Source organism: Nomascus leucogenys, chromosome 5, assembly GCF_006542625.1.
Source record: "Nomascus leucogenys isolate Asia chromosome 5, Asia_NLE_v1, whole genome shotgun sequence".
In the NCBI taxonomy this organism is placed as follows: Eukaryota; Metazoa; Chordata; class Mammalia; order Primates; family Hylobatidae; genus Nomascus; species Nomascus leucogenys.
Genome location: NC_044385.1, coordinates 86,005,957 through 86,026,642, shown reverse-complemented (window position 1 = coordinate 86,026,642; position 20,686 = coordinate 86,005,957). Strand labels below are relative to the sequence as shown.

The following is a 20,686-nucleotide window of genomic DNA, read 5'->3' as shown; positions in this document are numbered from 1 at the left end:
TTATTATGTCTTAAAGTATTGCCAAGTCGGTTAAGTAAACGATTTTTAAAATGATGATGTTTATCTTGGTATTCCCTTACATATCTATACATGAAGAAAGGCCTTAATACAAAGGAAGGCATCACATTGACAATAGAAGGAAGTTTTAATTTTTATCATTCAGAAAACTTTTTAAGAGTAAAACTCTATCATTTAGATTGGTGATGGATTTCTAGTTCTTTTATTAGAGGGGCAGTATATGTCTGAAAGGAGCAGGTACAGTGTATTTCAGCTTCTTGTATACTAAATTTCATAAATAATAATTGATATAGTTTGGATATTTGTTCTTGCTCAGATCTCCTGTTGAATTGTAATCCCCAGTGCTGAAGGTGGGGCCTGGTGGGAGGTGTTTGGCTCATGGGAGTAGATCCCAATGAATTTGGTGCTGTCTTTGCAATAGTGAGTGAATTTTCATGAGATCTGGTCATTTAAAAGTGTATGTCACCTCTGCCCACACTCTCTTTCTTGCTCCTGGTCTCACCATGTGATGTGCCTGTTCCCCCTTCACCTTCCACCAAGCTTCCTAAGGCCAACCCAGAAGGCAAGCAGATGCTGGTGTCATGCTTCCTGTGCAGCCTGCAGAACCATGAGCCAATTAATCCTCTTTTCCTTAGAAGTTACCCAGATGCAGATATTTCTTTATAGAAATGCAAGAATTGGTTAATACAGAAAATTGGTAAAAAAAAAAAAAAGAGTGGGGCATTTGCTGTAAAGATATCTGAAAATATGGAAGGAACTTTGGTACTGGGTGATGGGCAGAGGTTGGAAGAATTTGGAGAGCTCAGAAGAATATGGGAAATAAGGGAAGGTTTGAAACTTCCTCGTGACTCGTTAAATGATTGTGACCAAAATGCTGATAGTAATATGGACAGTGAAATCCATGCTGAGGAGGTCTCAGATGCAAGTTAGGAACTTATTGGGAACCAGAGCAAAGGTTATGCATGGTATGCCTTAGCAAAGAATTTGGCTGCATTTTGCTTCTGCCCTTGGGATTTGTGGAAGGTTGAACTTCAGAGTGATTTAGGGTATCTGGTGGAAGAAATTTCTAAGCACCAAAGCATGCAAGATGTGGCCTGGTTTCTTCTAATTGCCTATGTTCCAATGTTGGAGCAAAGAAATTCATATTTGAACAGGAAGAAGATAATAAAGGTTTGGAAAATTTGCAGCCTGCCCATGTGGCAAAGAAAAAGCTCTTTTCAGAGAGGAACTCAAGAAGGCTGTGGAGCAACTACTTGCTAGACAAATTTGCATAACTAAAAAGGAGCCAAGAGTTAATGTCCAAGACAATGAGGGAAAAACCTTGAAGGCATTTCAGAGACCTTTGGCAGCCCCTCCCATCACTGGCCCAGAGGCCTCCTGGGGAAGAGTAGTTTTGAGGGCCAGGCCCCAGGCCCTGCTGCTCTGTGCAGCCTTGAGACATTGCTCCCTGCTTCCCTGCCACTCTGGCTCCAGCTTCAGCCCAAAGTGGCCCTGGTACAGCTTGGGCCACAGCTCCAGAGAGCGCAAGCTGTAAGTCTTGGTGTCTTCCATGTGGTGTTAAGCCTGTGGGTGCACAGAGTGCAAGAGTTGAGGTTTGGTAGCCTCTGCCTAGATTTTAGAGGATATATGGAGAAAGCCTAGGTGTCCAGGTAGAACACTGCTGTAGGGGCTGGCAGAATCCTCACACAGAACCTCTGCTAAGGTAGTACCAAGGGGAAATATGGGGTTGGACCACTTACACAGAGTCCCCAATGGGGCACTACCTAGTTGAGTTGTGAGAAGAGGGTCACTGCTCTTCAGACCCAAGAATGGTAGATTCACCAGCAGCTTGCACCCTACACCTGGAAAAGCCATAGACACTCAATGCTGGCACCTGAGAGCAGCTGTGGGTGGTGCACCCTGCAAAGCCACAGGGGCAGAGCTACCTAAGGCCTTGGGAGCCCACCCCTTGTACCAATGTGGCCTGGATGTGGGACACGGAGTCAAGAAGATATTTTGGAGCTTTAAGATTTAATGACTGCAGGCCAGGTGCGGTGGCTCACGCCTAGAAGGCCAAGGCGGCGGATCATGAGGTCAAGAGATTGAGACCATCTTGGCCAACGCGGTGAAACCCCGTCTCTACTAAAAATACAAAAAATTAGCTGGGCATGGCGGCCCGTGCCTATAGTCGCAGCTACTCGGGAGGCTGAGGCAGGAGAATCGCTTGAACCTGGGAGGCGGAGGTTGCAGTGAGCCAAGATCGTGCCACTGCACTCCAGCCTGATGACAGAGCGAGAGACCCCATCTCAAAAAAAAAAAAAAAAAAAAAAAAAAAAAAAAAAAAGATTTAATGACTGCACTACTGGGTTTCAAACTTGCTTAGGGCCTATAGCCCCTTTGTTTTGGCTGATTTCTCCCATTTGAAATGGGAACGTTTACCTAATATCTGTACCCCCATTGTATCTTGGAAGTAAATGACTTGTTTTTGATTTTACAGGCTTGTAAGTAAAAGGGACTCACTTTGTCTCAGATGAGACTTTGCACTTTGGACTTTAGAGTTAATGCTGGAATGAATTAAGACTTTGGGGGACTATTAGGAAGGCATGATCACATTTTGCAATTTGAAAAGGATATGATGTTTGGGAGGGGCTAGGGGCAGACTGATACAGATTGGATATTTGTCCCCACCCAAATCTCATGGTGAATTGTAATCTCTAGTGCTGGAGGTGGGACCTGGTGGGAGGTGTTTGGATCATGGGTCAGATCCATCATGGCTTGGTGCTGTCTTTGTGATAGTGAGTGAGTTCTTGTAAGATCTCATCATTTACAAGTTTGCCTCCCCACCCCTTCTCCAGCCAACACACACACTCTGGCTCTGGCCATGTGACGTGCCTGCTACCCCTTCACCTTCTGCCATGATTAGAAGCTTAAGGCCTTCCCAGAAGCAGAGTAGATGCTGGCGCCATACCTCCTGTACAACGTGCAGAAATGCGAGCCAATTAAACCTCTTTTCTTTATAAATTACCAAGCCTCAGGCATTTCTTTATAGCAATGCAAGAATGGCCTAATACAATAATGTGAAAGAAACACCCAAAAGAAGGTTAGAGCCACTGATATCACCTGCAGTCCCTCTGCAGGGCTAAGTAGAAGTTTAGCCCATTTGAACAGAAGCCTGATAGAACTTTCTACAATGACAAAAATGGTCTATGTCTGTCTTGTTCATTACAGAAGCTGCTTACCACATGTGGCTGTTGAGCACTTGAAATATTGCTAGTGTGATTAGGATTTAAATTTAAAATTTAAATAGCCACATGTGTCTGGAGGCTACCCTATTGGACAACACATCTTTAGAGATCAGAAAAACATATTTCTTGTGCACTTGTTTTGAGCCTTTGTACTCTTGAGTCTATATGTGTGGCTGCTCTCTCCACTGTGCTATAAATTTCTGAGGAGGGGACCCGGTTTGTGTCATGGTGAAGCCTTAATATGGGACTCAGCAGAGAAGATCAGAGTACATGTTAAATGGATTTGAATAGTAAAAACAGAATAAGGAGATTAATGCTTGAAATAAAGTAAAATACATGAGCCTGTACTGCTCATTTTGCAAGACAGGAGAGCAGGTATTTCAAGTGTTGTTATGCATTCTCTGTTTGGAATACTAGATGAGGTGCAAGGATTTCTTTTCTTAAATTGTTCTGATTCCTTTTAGAGAGAAACATCTAACATGTGAAAGAATAAAGCTCTTAAGTTCCTGAGTATGTGACATGGATAACATGCCACTAAAACATAGCACAGGATTTTATAATCTATATATGCAACAAGTATTCCAAGGGCTATGCTAGGTACCACAGTAAATGAGAAGCATGTAGGAGAGAGAAACCTAGAACACAAATAAATAAAACAAAAAGGTATAATCAGTTCAGTAAAGAAAAAATGGGGACTGAGAGTGATTAACGGAGAGGTTTTTTGATTTAGCTGATTATAGAAAGTCTTTCTGAGGTGGTGGAGTTTGACACCAAAGGACAAGGAACTAGTTTAGAGAAGAGTGGGCAGAAGTACTGAACATGAGGTGGAAAAACCGTGTAGCAGAGGGATGGAGAGAGGAGAGGATGGTGGAATCCAAAGGGCTGTCAGAGAAGGTGGGCAGTGGCCAGGCCATGCGGAAGGTCATGGCCATAAAGCTCGTGGTAGGGATATTGGATTTTCATTCTATGGAAGTGGAGTCTGTTGAGGAGTTTCAAGCAGGAGATGAGCTATTCTGGCTTAACTTTCTAAAAGGATCACTTTAACTGCCACAGGAAGTGTATTAGTGTGTTCTCAGGCTGCTATAAAGAACTGCCTGAGACTGGGTAATTTATAAAGGAAAGAGGTTTAATTGACCCACAGTTCTGCTTTACTGGGGAGGCCTCAGGAAACTTACAGTCATGGCAGAAGGCAAAGGAGAAGCAGGCACCTTCTTCACAGCGTGGCAGGATGGAGTGAGTGGAAGCAGGGCAAATGCCAAATTCCCGTTATAAAGCCATCAGATCTTGTGAGAACTCACTCACTTTCAAGAGAATAGCATGGGGGAAACCACACCCATGATCCCATTACCTCCACCTGGTCCTGCCCTTGACATGTGGGGATTATGGGGATTACAATTTGAGGTGAGATTTGGGTGGCAACAGAGACCCAAACCATATTAGGGAGAATTGATTGAAGGGAGGAGAGAGTGGACAAGGAGGTGTGAGATAGGAGGCTCTGGCAGTAGTCACATGAATTAGGAGGGTGGCTTGTATAAGGATTGTAGCAGTGGTGGGCCAAGGGATGGGTGAATGTTGCAGATAAATTGGAGGTGGAAACTGCAGGACCTGTTGATGGATTGGATATAGGATGTGAATGAAAAGGAGGAATCGAGAATAACAGTTTTTTTTTTTACTTGAGCAAATAGGCAGATAGTAGTGCTGTTAACTGGGGTGGAGGAGGTTGTTACTTGTGAATTTTGGAGAAGAAAAAAAAATCCCTTTTTCTTTGAGATGGAGTCTTGCTCTGTCACCAGACTGGAGTGCAGTGGCATGATCTCAGCTCACTGCAACCTCCGCCTCCCGGGTTCAAGTGATTCTCTTGCCTCAGCCTCCTGAGTAGCTGGGACTACAGGCGCACGCCACCACACTTGGCTAATTTTTGTATTTTTAGTAGAGATGGCGTTTCACCATGTTGGCCAGGATGGTCTCAATCTCCTGACCTTGTGATCTGCCCGCCTCGGCCTCCCAAAGTGCTGGAATTACAGGCGTGAGGCACCATGCCTGGCCAAAAATATCCCTTTTTAACATGTTAAGTTTGACATGTTTAAAAGAGTATCACAATTTGAGACATCAAGCAAACCCCTACATATGTGGGTCTGGAGCTTACATATGTGGAGTGGAGATATTTAAGCCCTGAGAATGGATGCAATCCCAGTGTGGGCAGGTTGTATGGAGAAGGAAGCTAAAGATATAGGTGAGTGGTCAGAACAAGTTCTGAAGGACTCTAGGTTCGGAAAGTGTCCAGAAATAGGTGATCCAGAAAGGGAAGAGGAGGCAGAAACACAGACTGAGGAGTAGCCAGTGGGGAGGAGAACCCCAAACGCTGGTTTCTGGACCTAAAGGAAGAGTGTTTCAAAATAAGGGAGTGACAAACTGCAAAGCGCACTGCTATGAGGTGGGGCAAGATGATATTATTGGAACCGGCAAGAGGAAGGTTGTTGGCATCCTTTTAGAAAATAGATTTTTTTGGAGTCTTGGTGGTAGAAGCCAGACTGAAATGAGATTGAGTGAATGGATGGCAAGAAGTGCTGACCATGCTTGTGATGAAATTTTTTGAGACCTTTTGCTATAAAAGAAAGGAGAGAAATGGGAACTAACTGGAGGGGTATCTGAGGTCAAGTGAATGGAACTTGGTGAGCACATGGAGAAATCAAATCAGTGAGAGTTCAAAGGAGAAGGAAATGTGAATTGTCCTTGAAAGCTGAACTTGTTTCAGTTGTTACAAAGGCAGTTCTATGGAGGGGAGCATTATGAGTGCATTGCCACACAAAAGTAGCAATGAAATTTATAGAATCAAGGGAAGATCATGGATTTTAATAATTAGGACTGCTCTGACTAGCATTGGGTAGTAGTGATAAGAATTTAGGGTGGGGACAAGTGGTGAAAGGCCTGAAATGTGACCATAATGTCTTTTCCACATATATTGTTGGCAAATCAGTCTATATTTAAAATGAATAATTTAGTTCAATAATTCTTGAACTAATGATATTTAATTTGATACTAAGAAACTACCTATTAATATTTAATACATTCCAAATAAGATATTTCCTTTTTTATAATATGTTCCTTTTAATAGTGGACTTAAGTTTTGATTAGAGCACATACCAGTATCTGTGTTTTAAAATCCATAGTTCTTTTACTGTTTTTTCATCTAAAGGTCAAGAACTCTTGTTTCTTGTGCTTTGTTTTTTATCATTCCTGTTAACCTGGTTTTATTTTCATTTTTTTTGGAATGCTTTCTCTAGATATTTTATGCCTTTCAGTATGTTATAGCCAAAAACAAACTAGAAGAATACTACATTTATTACTGTGTTATCTTATCTGATATGAAAAGTGGGAATAAATGATTGTTTTTAAATATAGTTTCTTTAAGAAGAATATTTCAAGAAAATATACATATTAGTGGTTGTATTTTGAAGGTTAGTAGATTTTATAATCTGAACATTATTTATAATAGTTCCTGAATTCCCAGCCTGGCTCTGTAATTTAGTGTAATTTGGGTGGATGGGCCATTGAATGTCATGTAGGTGTATGTTTGTCTTGCCCCACAGGGCATGCTAAGTGCTTTGTACTTCCTCCTAGAACTGTTCATTTTAAGTATTTAGTCACCTTGGTAAAGGTAGGTGAAAATGAAAGCTTAAAATAAGCTATAATTATATTCAGCATTGGTGATATATTACTCTGACAGAGGAATGTAAATTGGATCTAGATATTATACAGTATTAAAGCTGACCTTCCAAGTTTAAGGTATGAAATTTGTTAGTTTGTCACATGTGAGCAGTAATGTATTTTTTCTCCTTTTAAGAAGCTTCGTGTATTGATTTTAAACCATCTAGATTTGTGTTTCCCTAGGCATTCATGTAAGATTATCCTTTTGGGTAATTAAAAATATTTTTCTTATTACAAAAAATATAAGTTCATTATAGGACAATGAGAAAATACGCAAAAGCAAAATCAAGAAAAATGTATAATATTATCTACTTAAATAGACACTAACTTCTTGGAGGGGAGAGACAGAGAGAGAGAGAGAGAGAGACAGACACTGTCTACAGAGGAAGTCTTCCTGTCTAATACCGTTGGTTGGTTGGTTGGTTAAAAAAATTGCTTAAAGTATGTAATCATCAAATAAATGATTCAAATATACCCCAAACATTTTTTTTTTCAATCTAAAACATAAACATTTTTTTCTCTAGACATTTCATATGGAGCCCAGACCTTTTCTTGGAGTGGGCAAAGGCTGATTGCATAAAGCATACTCATAATGTGTTGTCTTCCTGGTATTGGTGCTTTAAAGAAGAACAGGATCGTAAAGGCTCTGGCAAAGCAATCTGAATGCAGAAGTATTCTTCTGCTAAAAAAAATTTTTTCTGGTACTGTGATTTCCCTTTAATATATAGTTGTGCCCACATTTGCTTCTATAGCAATTTAAAAAGTAATCTATTTTTAGCTTTCCAAATCATTAGGCTTAGTTTTCATAGAAAAAGTACCTCTTTCCCCAATTATGTGTTATCTGTTTATATAATATTAATTATATAAATACAATAGTAAGTACAACTGTCAGGAATGGATTTGGAAAGAAACCCAACTGGTTCTGATGGGAGCAGTGTGTGGGGATGTATAAGAGAGTAGAATTAGCTGACTAGGTGGAGGATGATTAAGAATGTGTTTGTATAGCTACACATATGTACATACATTTCTTATATGTGAACAAAAGCGTTTAAGAATAATAATAGAAAATGCCTTATATACCATTTCTGCTTTTTAAACTTGAGATACATGAGCATCATTCCACTTCAATATTGTAGGCATAGTTTTTTCTTTAAGTTTGGTTTTGTTCCTAGGCCCTAGCTAAGTGTGGTAGCCATCTTCATTGCTCCTCTAATATTCTCTGTTTATTTTTGTAATAGTGTTTATTGCACGCAGTTTTTTTTTTAATTGTCCTCATCTCAGTCCTCCTACAAATTTCTTCCATCAACTCTTTAATCCCAAATTATGTTTTTTTCTTTGTTCTTACTACCCTTTTTCTCTTTTAATTCTTTTGCAATCAGGATTTCACTTCTACAGAATTATTTATAAACTGTTCTTGAATTCATTTCTTTATAGTTCTTTTTAGCCCTTATTTTCATTGACCTCATTTCAGCACTTGACTCTTGACCCTTCTCTTTTTGAAACTTCTTTCCTTTGGATTTGTTATGTCAGGTTTACTTGGTTCTCCTCTTACCACTGTCACCGCCTTTTTCTCATTTGCTTGGTGGGAGCTTCTGCCTGTTCTCACACTCTAACAGTGGATGTTTCAGACTTCTGTATGAAAGATAAGACTAAATCTACTTTTTCCTATTTTTTTTTCTAAGCACAACTAGAAATACTGGACATTATATGTGAAACAAATATAAGAAGACAGGCTAGGAACCTTGATATTTAAGGAACAGTATGGCAGTGAGTTTGCTGGGTTGTCTTTCTGCCTTTTTGTCAGATTTGGAGGTGAAGAAGTCAGTAACGCAGAAGTGACAGTGGGCACAGAACAAAGAAGTCCCAACAAAAGCCTTCTCTCTTAAACCAAAGGACCGCAAAAATGGCAGCAAACAAGACAGAAAATGTTGGCAATAACTGCTCTGTATTTCTGCTAAATACCGCAGAAAAAAATCTGTGGCTCCATCCCCCCCACCACACCATCAAAAAGCAAAGTGGGTAGCCTGGATTTCTACCCACAGATGGCAGTAATGAGGCATTCTTCCCCTTCCCCACTGGCATTATGTCCAAAGAGGCAAATAGAGTCAGGGCTTTCACCACCACCCAGTGATAACAGATGTCCACATCCCCCTTCCATGGTGCTATTGTAGGTTTCATGGTGAGCATAATGAGACAGTCCTTCTTTTCTCCATCAGGGAGTGCCTAGATTCCCATCCATGTCAAGTGGTAACAAAGAATCTCTCTTGGACTTCTGTTTCCACCTTGCAGTAATGAGGTGGTGCTTTCTCTTCTTCCACTGGAGATGTGTCACAGGAAGCTTACTGAAATAAGAGGTTTATATAAGATTTAGAATCTTATAACACGATATCCCAAATTTTCAGGCTTCAGTATAAAAAATATGGTCATACCAAGAAGCAGGAAAATCACAAACTGAATGAAAAAAGACAATAGATGACAACACTGATATGACAGAGATGGTGGAATTATCTGACAAGAATCTTTTAAAAAGCAGCCATCATAAAAGTGTTATAATAGGCAAATAGGAATGTGCTGAAACAAAAGAAAAAAAATAGAAAGTCTCAGCAAAGAAATACAGGAAACTATTTCTTCTTTTAAAGAACCAAATGTAAATCTTAGAAGTGAAAAATACAATAACTGAAGTAAAAAGCTTGCTGGAGGGCCTCAAAAGCAATACATGAGGCTGAAAGAAGAGAATTAGTGAACTGGACTATAGAATGATAGAAAGTATATAGTCTGGACAACCAGGAAAAAATAGATTGGGAAAAAATACATACAGAGTCTCAGGGAATTATGGGTCTATAACCAAAGATCTAACATTCTTGTCATTGGAGATGAGAGGAGAAAGAGGACAGGATAAAAATGTACATGAGGAAATAATGGCTGAATAGGGTGGGCATGGTGGCTCATGCCTGTAATCCCAGCACTTCGGGAGGCTGAGGCGGCTGGACCACCTCAAGTCCGGAGTTTGAGACCAGCCTGGCCAACATGGTGAAACCCCGTCTCTACTAAAAATACAAAATTAGCCTTGCGTGGTGGCACGTGCCTGTAGTCCCAGCTACTTGGGAGGCTGAGGCAGGAGAATGGTGTGAACCCAGGAGGCGGAGGTTGCAATGAGCCGAGATTGCACCATTGCACTCCAGCCTGGGTGACAGAGCGAGACTCTGTCTCAAAAAAAAAAAAAAAATAAATAAAAAAAAATGGCTGAATAGTTCCCAAATTTGGCAAAAGACATAAACCTACCTAAACTGAATCACAAACAGGATAAACTCAAAGAAATTCACACACAGACATATCACAGTCAAATTCCCGAGAACTAGGCTGGGCACAGTGGCTCACGGCTGTAATCCCAGCACTTTGGGAGGCTGAGGCAGTTGGGTGTCTTGAGGTCAGGACTTCAGGACTAGCCTGGCCAAGATGGTGAAACCATGTCTCTACTAAAAATACAAAAATTAGCGCGGCATGGTGCCGCGTGCCTGTAGTCCCAGCTACTCGGGAGGCTAAGGCAGGATAATTGCTTGAATCCAGGAGGCGGAGGTTGCAGTGAGCTGAGATGAGATTGCACCACTGCTCTCCAGTTTGGGAGACAGAGTAAGACTGTGTCTCAAAAAACAAAAAAAAAAAAAAAATTTCTGAAAACCAAAGATAGATAAAAACATCTTGAAAGCAGTGCCCAAATTGCCAATTTCATGAACTAAACAAGAGATATTACCAAGACATCAACGGGGTAATGACGGAATACTTTGAACAACTTTAAATACACAACTCAACAACTTAGATGAACTAGATCCGTTCTTTGAAAAACTACAACACACCCAATATGAAATAGATAATTTGGATGGCCATCTGACTATTAAGATAATTAAGTACCTTCTCCCCACCAAAAGGTCTTCAGGTGCAGGTGATTTCACTGGAGAATTTTACCACAAACTTAAAGAAGAATTAATGCCAATTTTCCATAGTCTGTTCCAGAAAATAGAGCAGACAGCAATTAATTTTTTTTAAATGAGGCTTGAATTACCTGATAGCAAAACCAGACCAATACAGTACCAAGATAGAACAAAACCAAAACCCTCAAACTTACAAACCAATGTTCATCATGAGTATAGATACAAAAATCCTTATATAATGCATTATATTGACAAGCAAAAGAGGAAAAGTCACTTGATCATTTGAATCGATGCGGAAATAGCATTTGACAAAATTCAACACTTGTTCATAATGAAAACTCTCAGAAAAGTAGGAATAGAGGGTGAATTCAGTTGTGTCCCTAGAAAGATCTATTTACATTCTTAACAATCTCTGCAGAATGTGGCCCTTTTTGGAAACAGAGTCATTGCAGTGTAATTAATTAAGATGAGGTCATAAAGGAGTAGGGTAAAGTCTTGATCCAGTATGACTTGTGTCCTTAAAAAAAAAAAGCAGACACAGGAAGAGTCCCATCTGATGACTGGAAGGATTGGCAGCTTCCATCAGAAGCTAGGAAGAGGCAGTGAAGGATTCTACCCAGAGTCCCAGGCAGCAGCCCTGCTGACACTTTGATTTTGAACACCTTGCTTCCATAACCACAAGATAATATATTTGTTGTTTTAAACTCCTCAGTTTGCTGCAGCCCCAGGAAACTAATACAGAGGGGAACTTTCTTAACTTGGTAAAGAGATCTACAAAAATCCTATAGTTAATATTCTATTTCTGATGAAAGACTAAATTCTTTCCCTCTAAGATAGATTGAGAACAAGGCAAGGATGCCTGCTTTCAGGACGCTTATTTTACACCATGGGGAAGTTCTAGGTAGAACACTGAAGCAAGAAAAGGAAATAAAGGCATGCAGGTCAGAAAGGTAGAAATAAAACTGTCCCTATTTGCAGATGACATGATTGTTTACATAGAGAATCTCAAGAAATCTATCAAAAATTGTATTTCTATGTACTAGCAATGAACTTGTAGAAAATGAAATTAAAAACACAATACCATTCATAATTGCTCAAAAAATAATTGTAATTCTAATGAATTACCCATAGGACTTTTATGCTGAAAACTACAAAATAATGATGAAAGGAGTTAAAGAAGATCCAAATAAATGGAGACATCTAGTGTTTATGAATAAGAGACTCAACTCAATTTGCTTGTCCATTTGGGTTATTGGCAGAACCCAATTTCTTGTGGTTGTGGGATTAAGATTCTTGTTTCTTTTCTAGCTGGGGCCATTCCCAGGTTTTTCAGTCCACCTACATTTTTTGGCTCTTCTTTGGCCTCCTTCATTTTCAAAACCATTAAAGGTAAGATGAGTCCCTTTTATGCTCTCAGAGCCTTGCTCTGTTGCCCAGGCTAGAGTGCAGTGGCACCATCTTGGCTCACTGCATTCTCTGCCTCCTGGGTTCAAGGGATTCTCCTGCCTCAGCCTCCCAAGTAGCTGGGATTATAGGCACTCACCACCACACCCGGCTATTTTTGTATTTTTAGTAGAGATGGGGTTTCTTCATGTTGGCCAGGCTGATCTCGAACTCCTGGCCTCAAGTGATCCACCCACCTCAGCCTCCCAAAGTGCTGGGATTACAGGCATGAGCCAGGGTGCCCATCCCTTTTTATGCTTTGACTCACTTTCTTTCATCTCATCTCTCTAACCAAGCTGGGAAATTAAGAATTATATGATTAGATTGGAACCACCTGGATAAACTAGGGTAATTTTCCTATCTTAAAATCATCTGATTAGCAACCTTAATTCCATCTGCAATCTGAATTTCTCCTTTGCTACATGAGGTAATATATTCATATGTTCTGAGTTTAAGATGTGCAGATCTTTTGGTGGGCAAGGGTAGGATTACTCTCTTTACTACACATGCCTAGTCCTTTTATGCCCTCCCATTGCCCATGGCATTATATATGTGGTTTTTCAAGATCAAGCCCTTTCTTACCTGTTTGGTTTTATCTCTGATACAGCTTTCTCTGTGGCTCAGCACAGGCCATTTCTTTTACATTTAATGTCTTCATGCATATGCCCTCCTGCTTAGAAAGAAAGACTCAGGTCAGACAGCAGATGCTTCGAAGTTCCCAAGAGAGGTAGATATTGTACCTTCTCTTCCAAGAGCACCATGATTATAGCATTTATTGCATTGTGGAAATAATTTTGTTCAACATTTGTTTCAACCACTAGTCTGTGATCTTTTCAAGGGCAGAGAACATATTTTGTTCAGTTTTGTATTTCTCATTCCTAGTGCAGTATCAAGAACACAGTGTGCCCTTTAATAAAGGCTGACCTGGCCAGGCATAGTGGCTTACACCTGTAATCCCAGCACTTTTGGAAGCTAAGGTGAGAGGATTTGCTTGAGGCCAGGAGTTTGGACCGGCCTGGGCAACATAGTGAGACCCTATCTCTACAAAAGTTAAAATTAGCTGAATGTGGTGACACATGCTTGTAGTCCCAGTTACTAGGAAGGCTGAGGCAGGAGGATCGCTTGAGCTCAAGAGGTTGAGGTGGCAGTGAGACATGATTGTGTCACTGTACTCCAGCCTGGGCGACAGAGTAAGACCCTGTCTTTGGTTTTATCATCTTTGATTCAGTATGGATAAATAGCAGTTCTGAAATTGCAGTTGAAGTTTCTAGCTTGAAGGTTGAGACAGGTTCAGTAATGGTGTGGAGATCTGTCATCTCTTTGTGTTTATTTCTGCATGTATAAAGGCCACAAGCCTGGTTATCAGCAGACCTAGATGTTATTTCTAAGTGACTGTAACCTCTTATATGTAACAATAGAAGGGGACTTAGTTTCATTCTAAAATGATTTATTGAGTGCTCAGTCTATCCCATGCTGGAATAAATATGATATATAAGAAACGGTCCCTATACTCAAGGAGTATGCATCAGGTAAGATTGCTCTTATGATCTGGTATGTTTATTCCACATCATAAGGGAATAATTCCAAGATTAATTAATCTTGGAATTATTCCATTATAATTCATGATGGGTTTGTCTTTCCCTTTCTATGAGCACATCTAGGAAGAAAGGTAATAACTTTAAACAAAACAAAGGAAGGGTAGGAGGGTCAGTCTTTGGGAAAAATACTTGAGAGTGCTTTGTTCCTTTTGGCCAGGAGGTAAATCTGAGACCTGATTGTTGCCTCTATTGTTCAGTGAGGTGACTGACTGTATTTGCTTCCTAAAGCCAACATCGTGTCAGAAACCACTTGATACACTTTCAGTTTCATCCTGTGTTTCTGGAAGTAGTAACTGAATTTCAAAGTCTAAGCTGCTTTTGAACATTTAAAGACGGGTTAAACATTGTAATTCTGGGAACCTGTTCTCCCTCTCCCTCTTTTTTTTTTTTTAATTTTTATTAAGTTTTATTACCTCTTCATCTCTTCTTTTCTCCTATATTGAGACCCCTACTAGGAAGTGCTAAAGGGTAATATACTTAGAAGTTTTCCTTGAGGCAATTAGAAGAGTTTAATATTTCCTGTTACAGAATTTTAAGAGGTAGATTTAATATTTAGCACACTACAGTTGCTGTTTTAAAGCAGTTTTTTTCTGATACAAATGTCATACTGATCTCTATGTCATTTCTATTCATGAAGAAGAAACGTGCATATTTATCCATGAATGCAGTTTATAGTTAAACCGCATAATGCCTGATGGTACTGTGCTGACAGGCACAGGAGAAATAGTGCAGATTTTAGTTCATGGAGATAGATCATTTATAGATCAGTTGATAATTTTTTTCTAGGTTGCTTCTTACAGTGATGATGAGAAATTTTTTCATTTTTGTAGAAAGCTATGGATCTCAATAAACCTCTGTCAAGACTACAGACCTACCTACTCAATATCACTTTTTATCTTGAACATCTTTTCCAGTGGAAATAGGAAGTGATATTCGTACCCCTATCTTTAAAAATAATATTGCTGAAAATAGTAGGGGTGAGGGTGAAACACTTGAGATTATTGCTTTGTGAGTGACACCTGTTAATACAACAGTATGTTGAGTTTGCAAATTTTCAAGAAAACAGGGAGATGTTTTATGCATATTTAATTTTTAATCGTTTTAATAAGTACTTTTGTTAGCTTTCTTTTAATTCTTATATCATTTCTTTGGTTGTCAAGTGTCTCAGTTTTCTTTCCCTGTACCCTGTCCCACTTTTCTTGTTTTTGACATGTTTTATGAAATATAATGTGTAATCTGGCTTGCAGAAAGCCATTGCCCAACTCTCATTTTATTGTTGTTGAGAAATTCCCACAGTGACTTGAAAGATTGTAATAGATGAAGTGATTTGGTTTAATGCCTCTTTACATGGAACTTTAATAAGTTTTGTTTTATAGAGAATTAGTTTATATATAAAATACATGAAGGCATAAATTTTATTTGAATAGTTCATATTCTGTAGTTTAGAAGAGAGTTACATAGTGGGTCTAGAAATAGTTGACTTTGGACCGTCTATGAGTCCCACTATTCTAGTTATAATTATGTTAAGGGTAATACATTTTAAATAGCAATTTTTTATTATTAATTATGTAGATCAGAGAACTTACTGATTTACATGGATTTGTGTTTCTTAAATTTTATAGTGGGTCATAATATAAGCATATTAAGTGTAACAAAGTCTTTTTGTTATATTAACATAATTTAAAATTACTTTGCCTATTTTGGTGTGAGGCAGTTTGATGAACAGTGATTTTATTCTTCACAATGATTAAAGGTGATAGCAGTATGAATAATCTGAAACCATTTATATTGGCTTTAGAATATCTTTGTGGCTATATTTTTGAATATGGATATTGTTGAAAATTTACTTCAAACAAAATATTGAAGGCCCTCTGTGAAGTATTAAAGAGGAGTGCCTTATGAACAGTCTCTCTCCATGCATCTCAATGTCAGCCCAAGTAAAACTCTCAGATTGCTCCACACTTGCCTGCTGCATGCAAAATAGGAAAAAATTCAGAATAGGATGCCAACAAGGCAAACAGTTAAGTGAGATGCTGTAGTTGTTTTCATGAAACATGAAAACAAGATTCAAAATGCCTACAGGTAATCTGTCTGTCGCTAATAGTGAAGAGTAAACCCTTCACTTTTGAAGTAGCAGCCTGGTTTGAAAACAACCTCTGTTTAACTTTTTTCCTTACCTTAACTATAATAGCAATCTTCAGTCTTTTACAAGAGAGTATCTTTCCTGTTTAAGTGCATTTTAAAAATTAGTTATTTCATGGCTTTCACTGGCAAGAGATGAGTAAAATATTGTCTGACAAGAGATTGCCAATCTAAATGGCAAATTTCTTTTTCTTTTTTGTAAAATCAGAAATCCTCAACATTGATAGGTGTCAAGTTGTATTTACAGAAATGTGCAAATAAAGAAGCTGGATTTTAATCAATATTTGTATTTTTTATATAAATATGTTGCATTTGGTTTTTATTCTCTTGTTTTCACTGGAAATGTATCTTATGGAAAAAATGGTATTTTGGTATTTTCTGATATATGACTTAAGCTTGTTTTTATTCTTTATAATGTTCTGGTTTTCATTCCTTGAATTTTTTTTTTTTTTTTTTTTTTTTTGTGATGGAGTTTTGCTCTTGTTGCCCAGGCTGGAGTACAATGGCACGATCTCGGCTCACTGCAACCTCCGCCTCCTGGGTTGAAGTGATTCTCCTGCCTTAGCCTCTCCAAGTAGCTGGGATTATAGGCATGCACCACCACCCTTGGCTAATTTCATATTTTTAGTAGAGATGGGGTTTCACCATGTTGGTCAGGCTGGTCTCGAACTCCTGACCTCAGGTGATTTACCCGCCTCAGCCTCCCAAAGTGCTGGGATTACAGGCAGGAGCCACCGTGCCTGGCCAAAATTTTGTTTTTAACATCTTACTGTTCAAACAGTACACATACACATACATAAAATCACATATATAAGTACAAATAAATATACACACATATATCTTTTCTTTCCTTCATTCTTTTGGTGACAGATTATTATCATTGTATTATTTATTGGCCTAGGTTTACTAATCTCCACTGAAAAAAATTATTCATTTCTGCCGAGGTAGTTTTCCTGTAATCCAGGCAAGCTGTTGTCTAGTGACAGTAATGTTCTAGTTATGTAAAGGCCTGTGATTGGGTCAGTGGGTTTATGGGACAGGTTTGGTTTGGTGAACATGGAGATACTCATTTAAAACCCAGTGATGCAGTTTTTCTTTTTTGTCTTTATTTTTTTTTTTTAAGCAACTGAACTTTGAAACTTAGGAAATTCTTAACATTTGTAGGAATGTAGTTCAGTGGTTGGGGAAATTCTACTAAAGCATCTCTTTTTTTTTTTTATTAATTTTTGCCAGTAATCTTTTTCTTTATGTTGATCTACATCTTTCCTCCATAGATCTTTACTCACTTGTACAATTTGTCTTCTTTGGCATAGCCCCAAATGGGCTGTAATTAGTGGTATGCTGGTAAATGTTTAGAGCCAGCTCTGGGTGCGTGGGTGGGGGAGGCTCTGATTGGTTTGCCAGTTTCTTTGGTGTGAATACTTTCACTGTGGCTGATTTCAAGCTACCCACGTGATGTCCCTAAACATGAAGCATGGAAGAGATGGGCACAGTCTGCTCCTACAAGCTTGTGCAAGCAGAGTTTAGTACACTATTGGCATATCCATCTTTGCTTCTTTCACAACTAAGATGAGTCATGAATAATTTTTATATATGGTGTTATTCTTATGTTTTAGTTACGATTAGGAATATAGCAAATATAAAATACTTGTAGGTATATAACATGATAACACAAGCTGCATTACTGACAATGTGTAACTATCTTTTTTCTGTTTTTCAGTTGGGTGGAAAGCTTTGGACATGAGGGGCTTGGATTATTACTAGACATTTTGGAAAAACTGATTAGTGGAAAAATGTAAGTATTGCTAATAATTATTTTCAAGTAAGCATCATTCATATGTCCAATTATAATTCCAACACTGCTATTTTTTATGTCAATACAGCCAAGAAAAAGTTGTAAAGAAAAATCAACATAAAGTCATACAGTGTCTGAAAGCCCTGATGAATACGCAGGTATGTACATAGGTAATTAGTATCTGTCCGTCACCAATTTTGTAATATATGCTTTTTCAGTTGCAGTAAAGTGATGATAAATTGTTCTGATGTGTTTTTCAGTACATGATGGAAAAATATTGAATTTTATTGAATTCTAGTTTCAACTGTCTTGGAATAGGAGAAACTTGATAATGAATAAACCTCTTCTGGTGCTGAACTCCTCATGTATAGGTTAATTATCTCTCCCCACCCTTTCCTCCCTCTCAACCCTGCCCACCCCAACCCCATCTTCTTTCTTTTTTTCTCTCCCCCCACCACCCTTTCTCTGCTTTTTTGTCCTCTTCTTCCTCTTTTCTTTCTTCCTTCATTTCCTCTGTCTCTTAACTCTCAAAAGTACGGCATGAGTCAGCTTTAAGATCATGATTATTAAATGTGAGCTGCAATAATACTTATTACCAAAGGTTCAAGTTAGGAAGATTTCTTATATTCTAGGAATTTAAAATCTACAATGAAATTAATGTAAACAGATATAAGCAGGTCTCAGAAATAGAGCAATGATGCTTAACCCAAGTAATATTGAGAACAAACGTAATACGGAAGAATTTGCGTAGTTAAAGAGGTTACATTAGAAGGGAGAAACCTGCTTGTGGCTCTCACCTATAATCTTACCACTTTGGGATGCCGAGGCAGGAGGGATTGCCTGAGGCTAGGAGTTTGAGACCAGCCTGGGCAACATAGTGAGACGCTGTCTCTACAAAAAGTAAAACAAATAGCTGGGCATGGTGGCACATGCCTGTAGTCCCAGCTACTCAGGAGGCTGAGGTGAAAGGGTGGCTTGAGCCCAGTAGTTTGAAGTTATAGTGAACTATGATCGAATCACTGCACTCCAGCCTGGGAGACAAAGTGAATCCCTGTCCTTAAGCAAAACAAAACAGAACAAAAAAACTAGAAAAAAAGAGGAATTCTTAAGCTCTTTACTGAAGTTAGATTTTAGGTTTGTCTAGCAATGTTTCTTTTTTGCTTTTATACTGTTAACTGCAGAAATTAGCATTATCCTATGCTGTTTCTTTAAGCTGCAGCATCTAAACACATTTACGTCATGATGTGTGAAGTAATGATAGGTGTTTAAGTTGCTGTTAGACAGCAGGGGAGGAAATTTTACCTGTGGTGGTACGATTATTTTTGTTTTATAGCAAAACCATCTGTATATTTGTGATTAATTTTAATTTATAATATTTTGCCCTATTCTAATTTAAAAACAAACTTTTATAGGGCTACACACTTAAGTACTAGTATGTAAATTATTAAGATTTATTTTATATTTATTTTACTAAATGTATTAGCAAATATATTTTCTAATTATTTTTGTCTTATTAAACTATGTATTTTTAAGCATTTTCTGGAGCTAAGCTTTCTGTTTTTAACCAATGAAATATTTTTTCTTCCTTGCCTCCTCTAATCAGATACTATTTTCAAAGAAAATATGTGATGTAGGAATCACAACTCCTTTCTATGCTGAATTCACGGTTCTTTGAAAATCAGATATTAGATATATAAGGTAGCTTTTTACATATCTGTTTTAAGAGTAAATGAATGAAAGAATCAAATTGCTGATAGGGAGAGGTCTTTCCCACTAAGTACATAGAACTGGTTTAGGAAGCCCTTTTTAAAGTGAGAATATAGAAATTGGAAATTTCAGTGGTGATGGAAAAGCCTAAAGTAGAAAAAATCTAGGAATTTTTTTAAACCAAAGGGGCATTTGGATCATAATTTGAATTTAAGAAGAATATCATGGTTAAATTAAGGTGGTAAATAGAAGATAATATTCTTACTTTGTTTCAGAATGAATCTGAGGAAGATTGAACTTTATTTTCTAATTAATATACTATTTTTGTCTTAAGAGATTTTTGTTGCTTGTAGTTTATATACGTGGAGCTATAAAATATTGCCATTTTATTTGGTGCTTTTATCTGTGTTATTAAGAATAAAAAAGTTATTGGTGCTTAGTATTATAGTGTCTGAACTCTAAACCTAGCAATATGTGAAATTTTTGGTTAAGTTTTTTTTTCCCTTCAAGATTGGTTAATGGTTTTCTTAATCTTTATTTGATCACATCTATAAGTACAAAATTTGTTAAACCTCACTTATACAGTCTTTATTAGCATTCATTGAATGATGAAAATATAAGTTTTGAGAAGAAAAAAATGTGGTGCCTTATTTGGTACTAGTAATTATACAATTAATGAGCAAATTTGAGAACATTACATGAAAGTGAATTTCTTATAACAGTAAATTGGACTAAGAGTATTTTTTAAATGGAAGAGAATTTTAATTGCCTAGGGGAAAGAAAAGATAATAAGGATGAAAAGTTAGTATATTCAAATTGAAAGGTAATTAGAACAGAGGCTTCAGTTTGGTCAGTTAACTTTGTGTGTGTTGTTTTGAAGAGTGCACCCAAGGTGGGGGTGCTTTGCTTCTGAAGCCAGCAACTTTACCCACATTATTTCTGCTACTGGGATTAACTCACTGTGGGTGGCTACTCAGCACCAGTAGTCATGCTGTGTGGGTCCAGATGTTGGTCATCCTACATGAGGATTTAGAGCATTAACTTTCCTCTACCTAAAACATCATCTTCAGTGCCTGAAATTCCATCTATTAGCTAATAATAGGCCTCATGTGGAGTGCAGGT

General features: G+C 38.2%; 1 protein-coding gene and 1 long non-coding RNA gene across 5 annotated transcripts in view; one reads left to right on the top strand and one right to left on the bottom strand.

The window, feature by feature from the left end:
- DIAPH3 (diaphanous related formin 3) overlaps positions 1-20,686 on the top strand; it is a 496,362-nt gene that overhangs the window by 132,772 nt on the left and 342,904 nt on the right. For all 4 annotated transcript variants that reach the window (XM_030813469.1, XM_012506844.2, XM_030813468.1 and 1 more), the window contains 2 exons: positions 17,783-17,857; positions 17,946-18,015. In XM_030813469.1, coding sequence (XP_030669329.1) covers positions 17,783-17,857; positions 17,946-18,015 — 145 coding nt within the window. The remainder of the gene's footprint in view (positions 1-17,782; positions 17,858-17,945; positions 18,016-20,686) is intronic.
- LOC105739853 lies at positions 8,879-20,593 on the bottom strand. The gene is made up of 3 exons (XR_004030189.1): positions 20,525-20,593; positions 12,905-12,992; positions 8,879-9,292 (listed from the first exon to the last, which is right to left on the bottom strand). It is a non-coding gene; the product is annotated as an uncharacterized LOC105739853 (long non-coding RNA).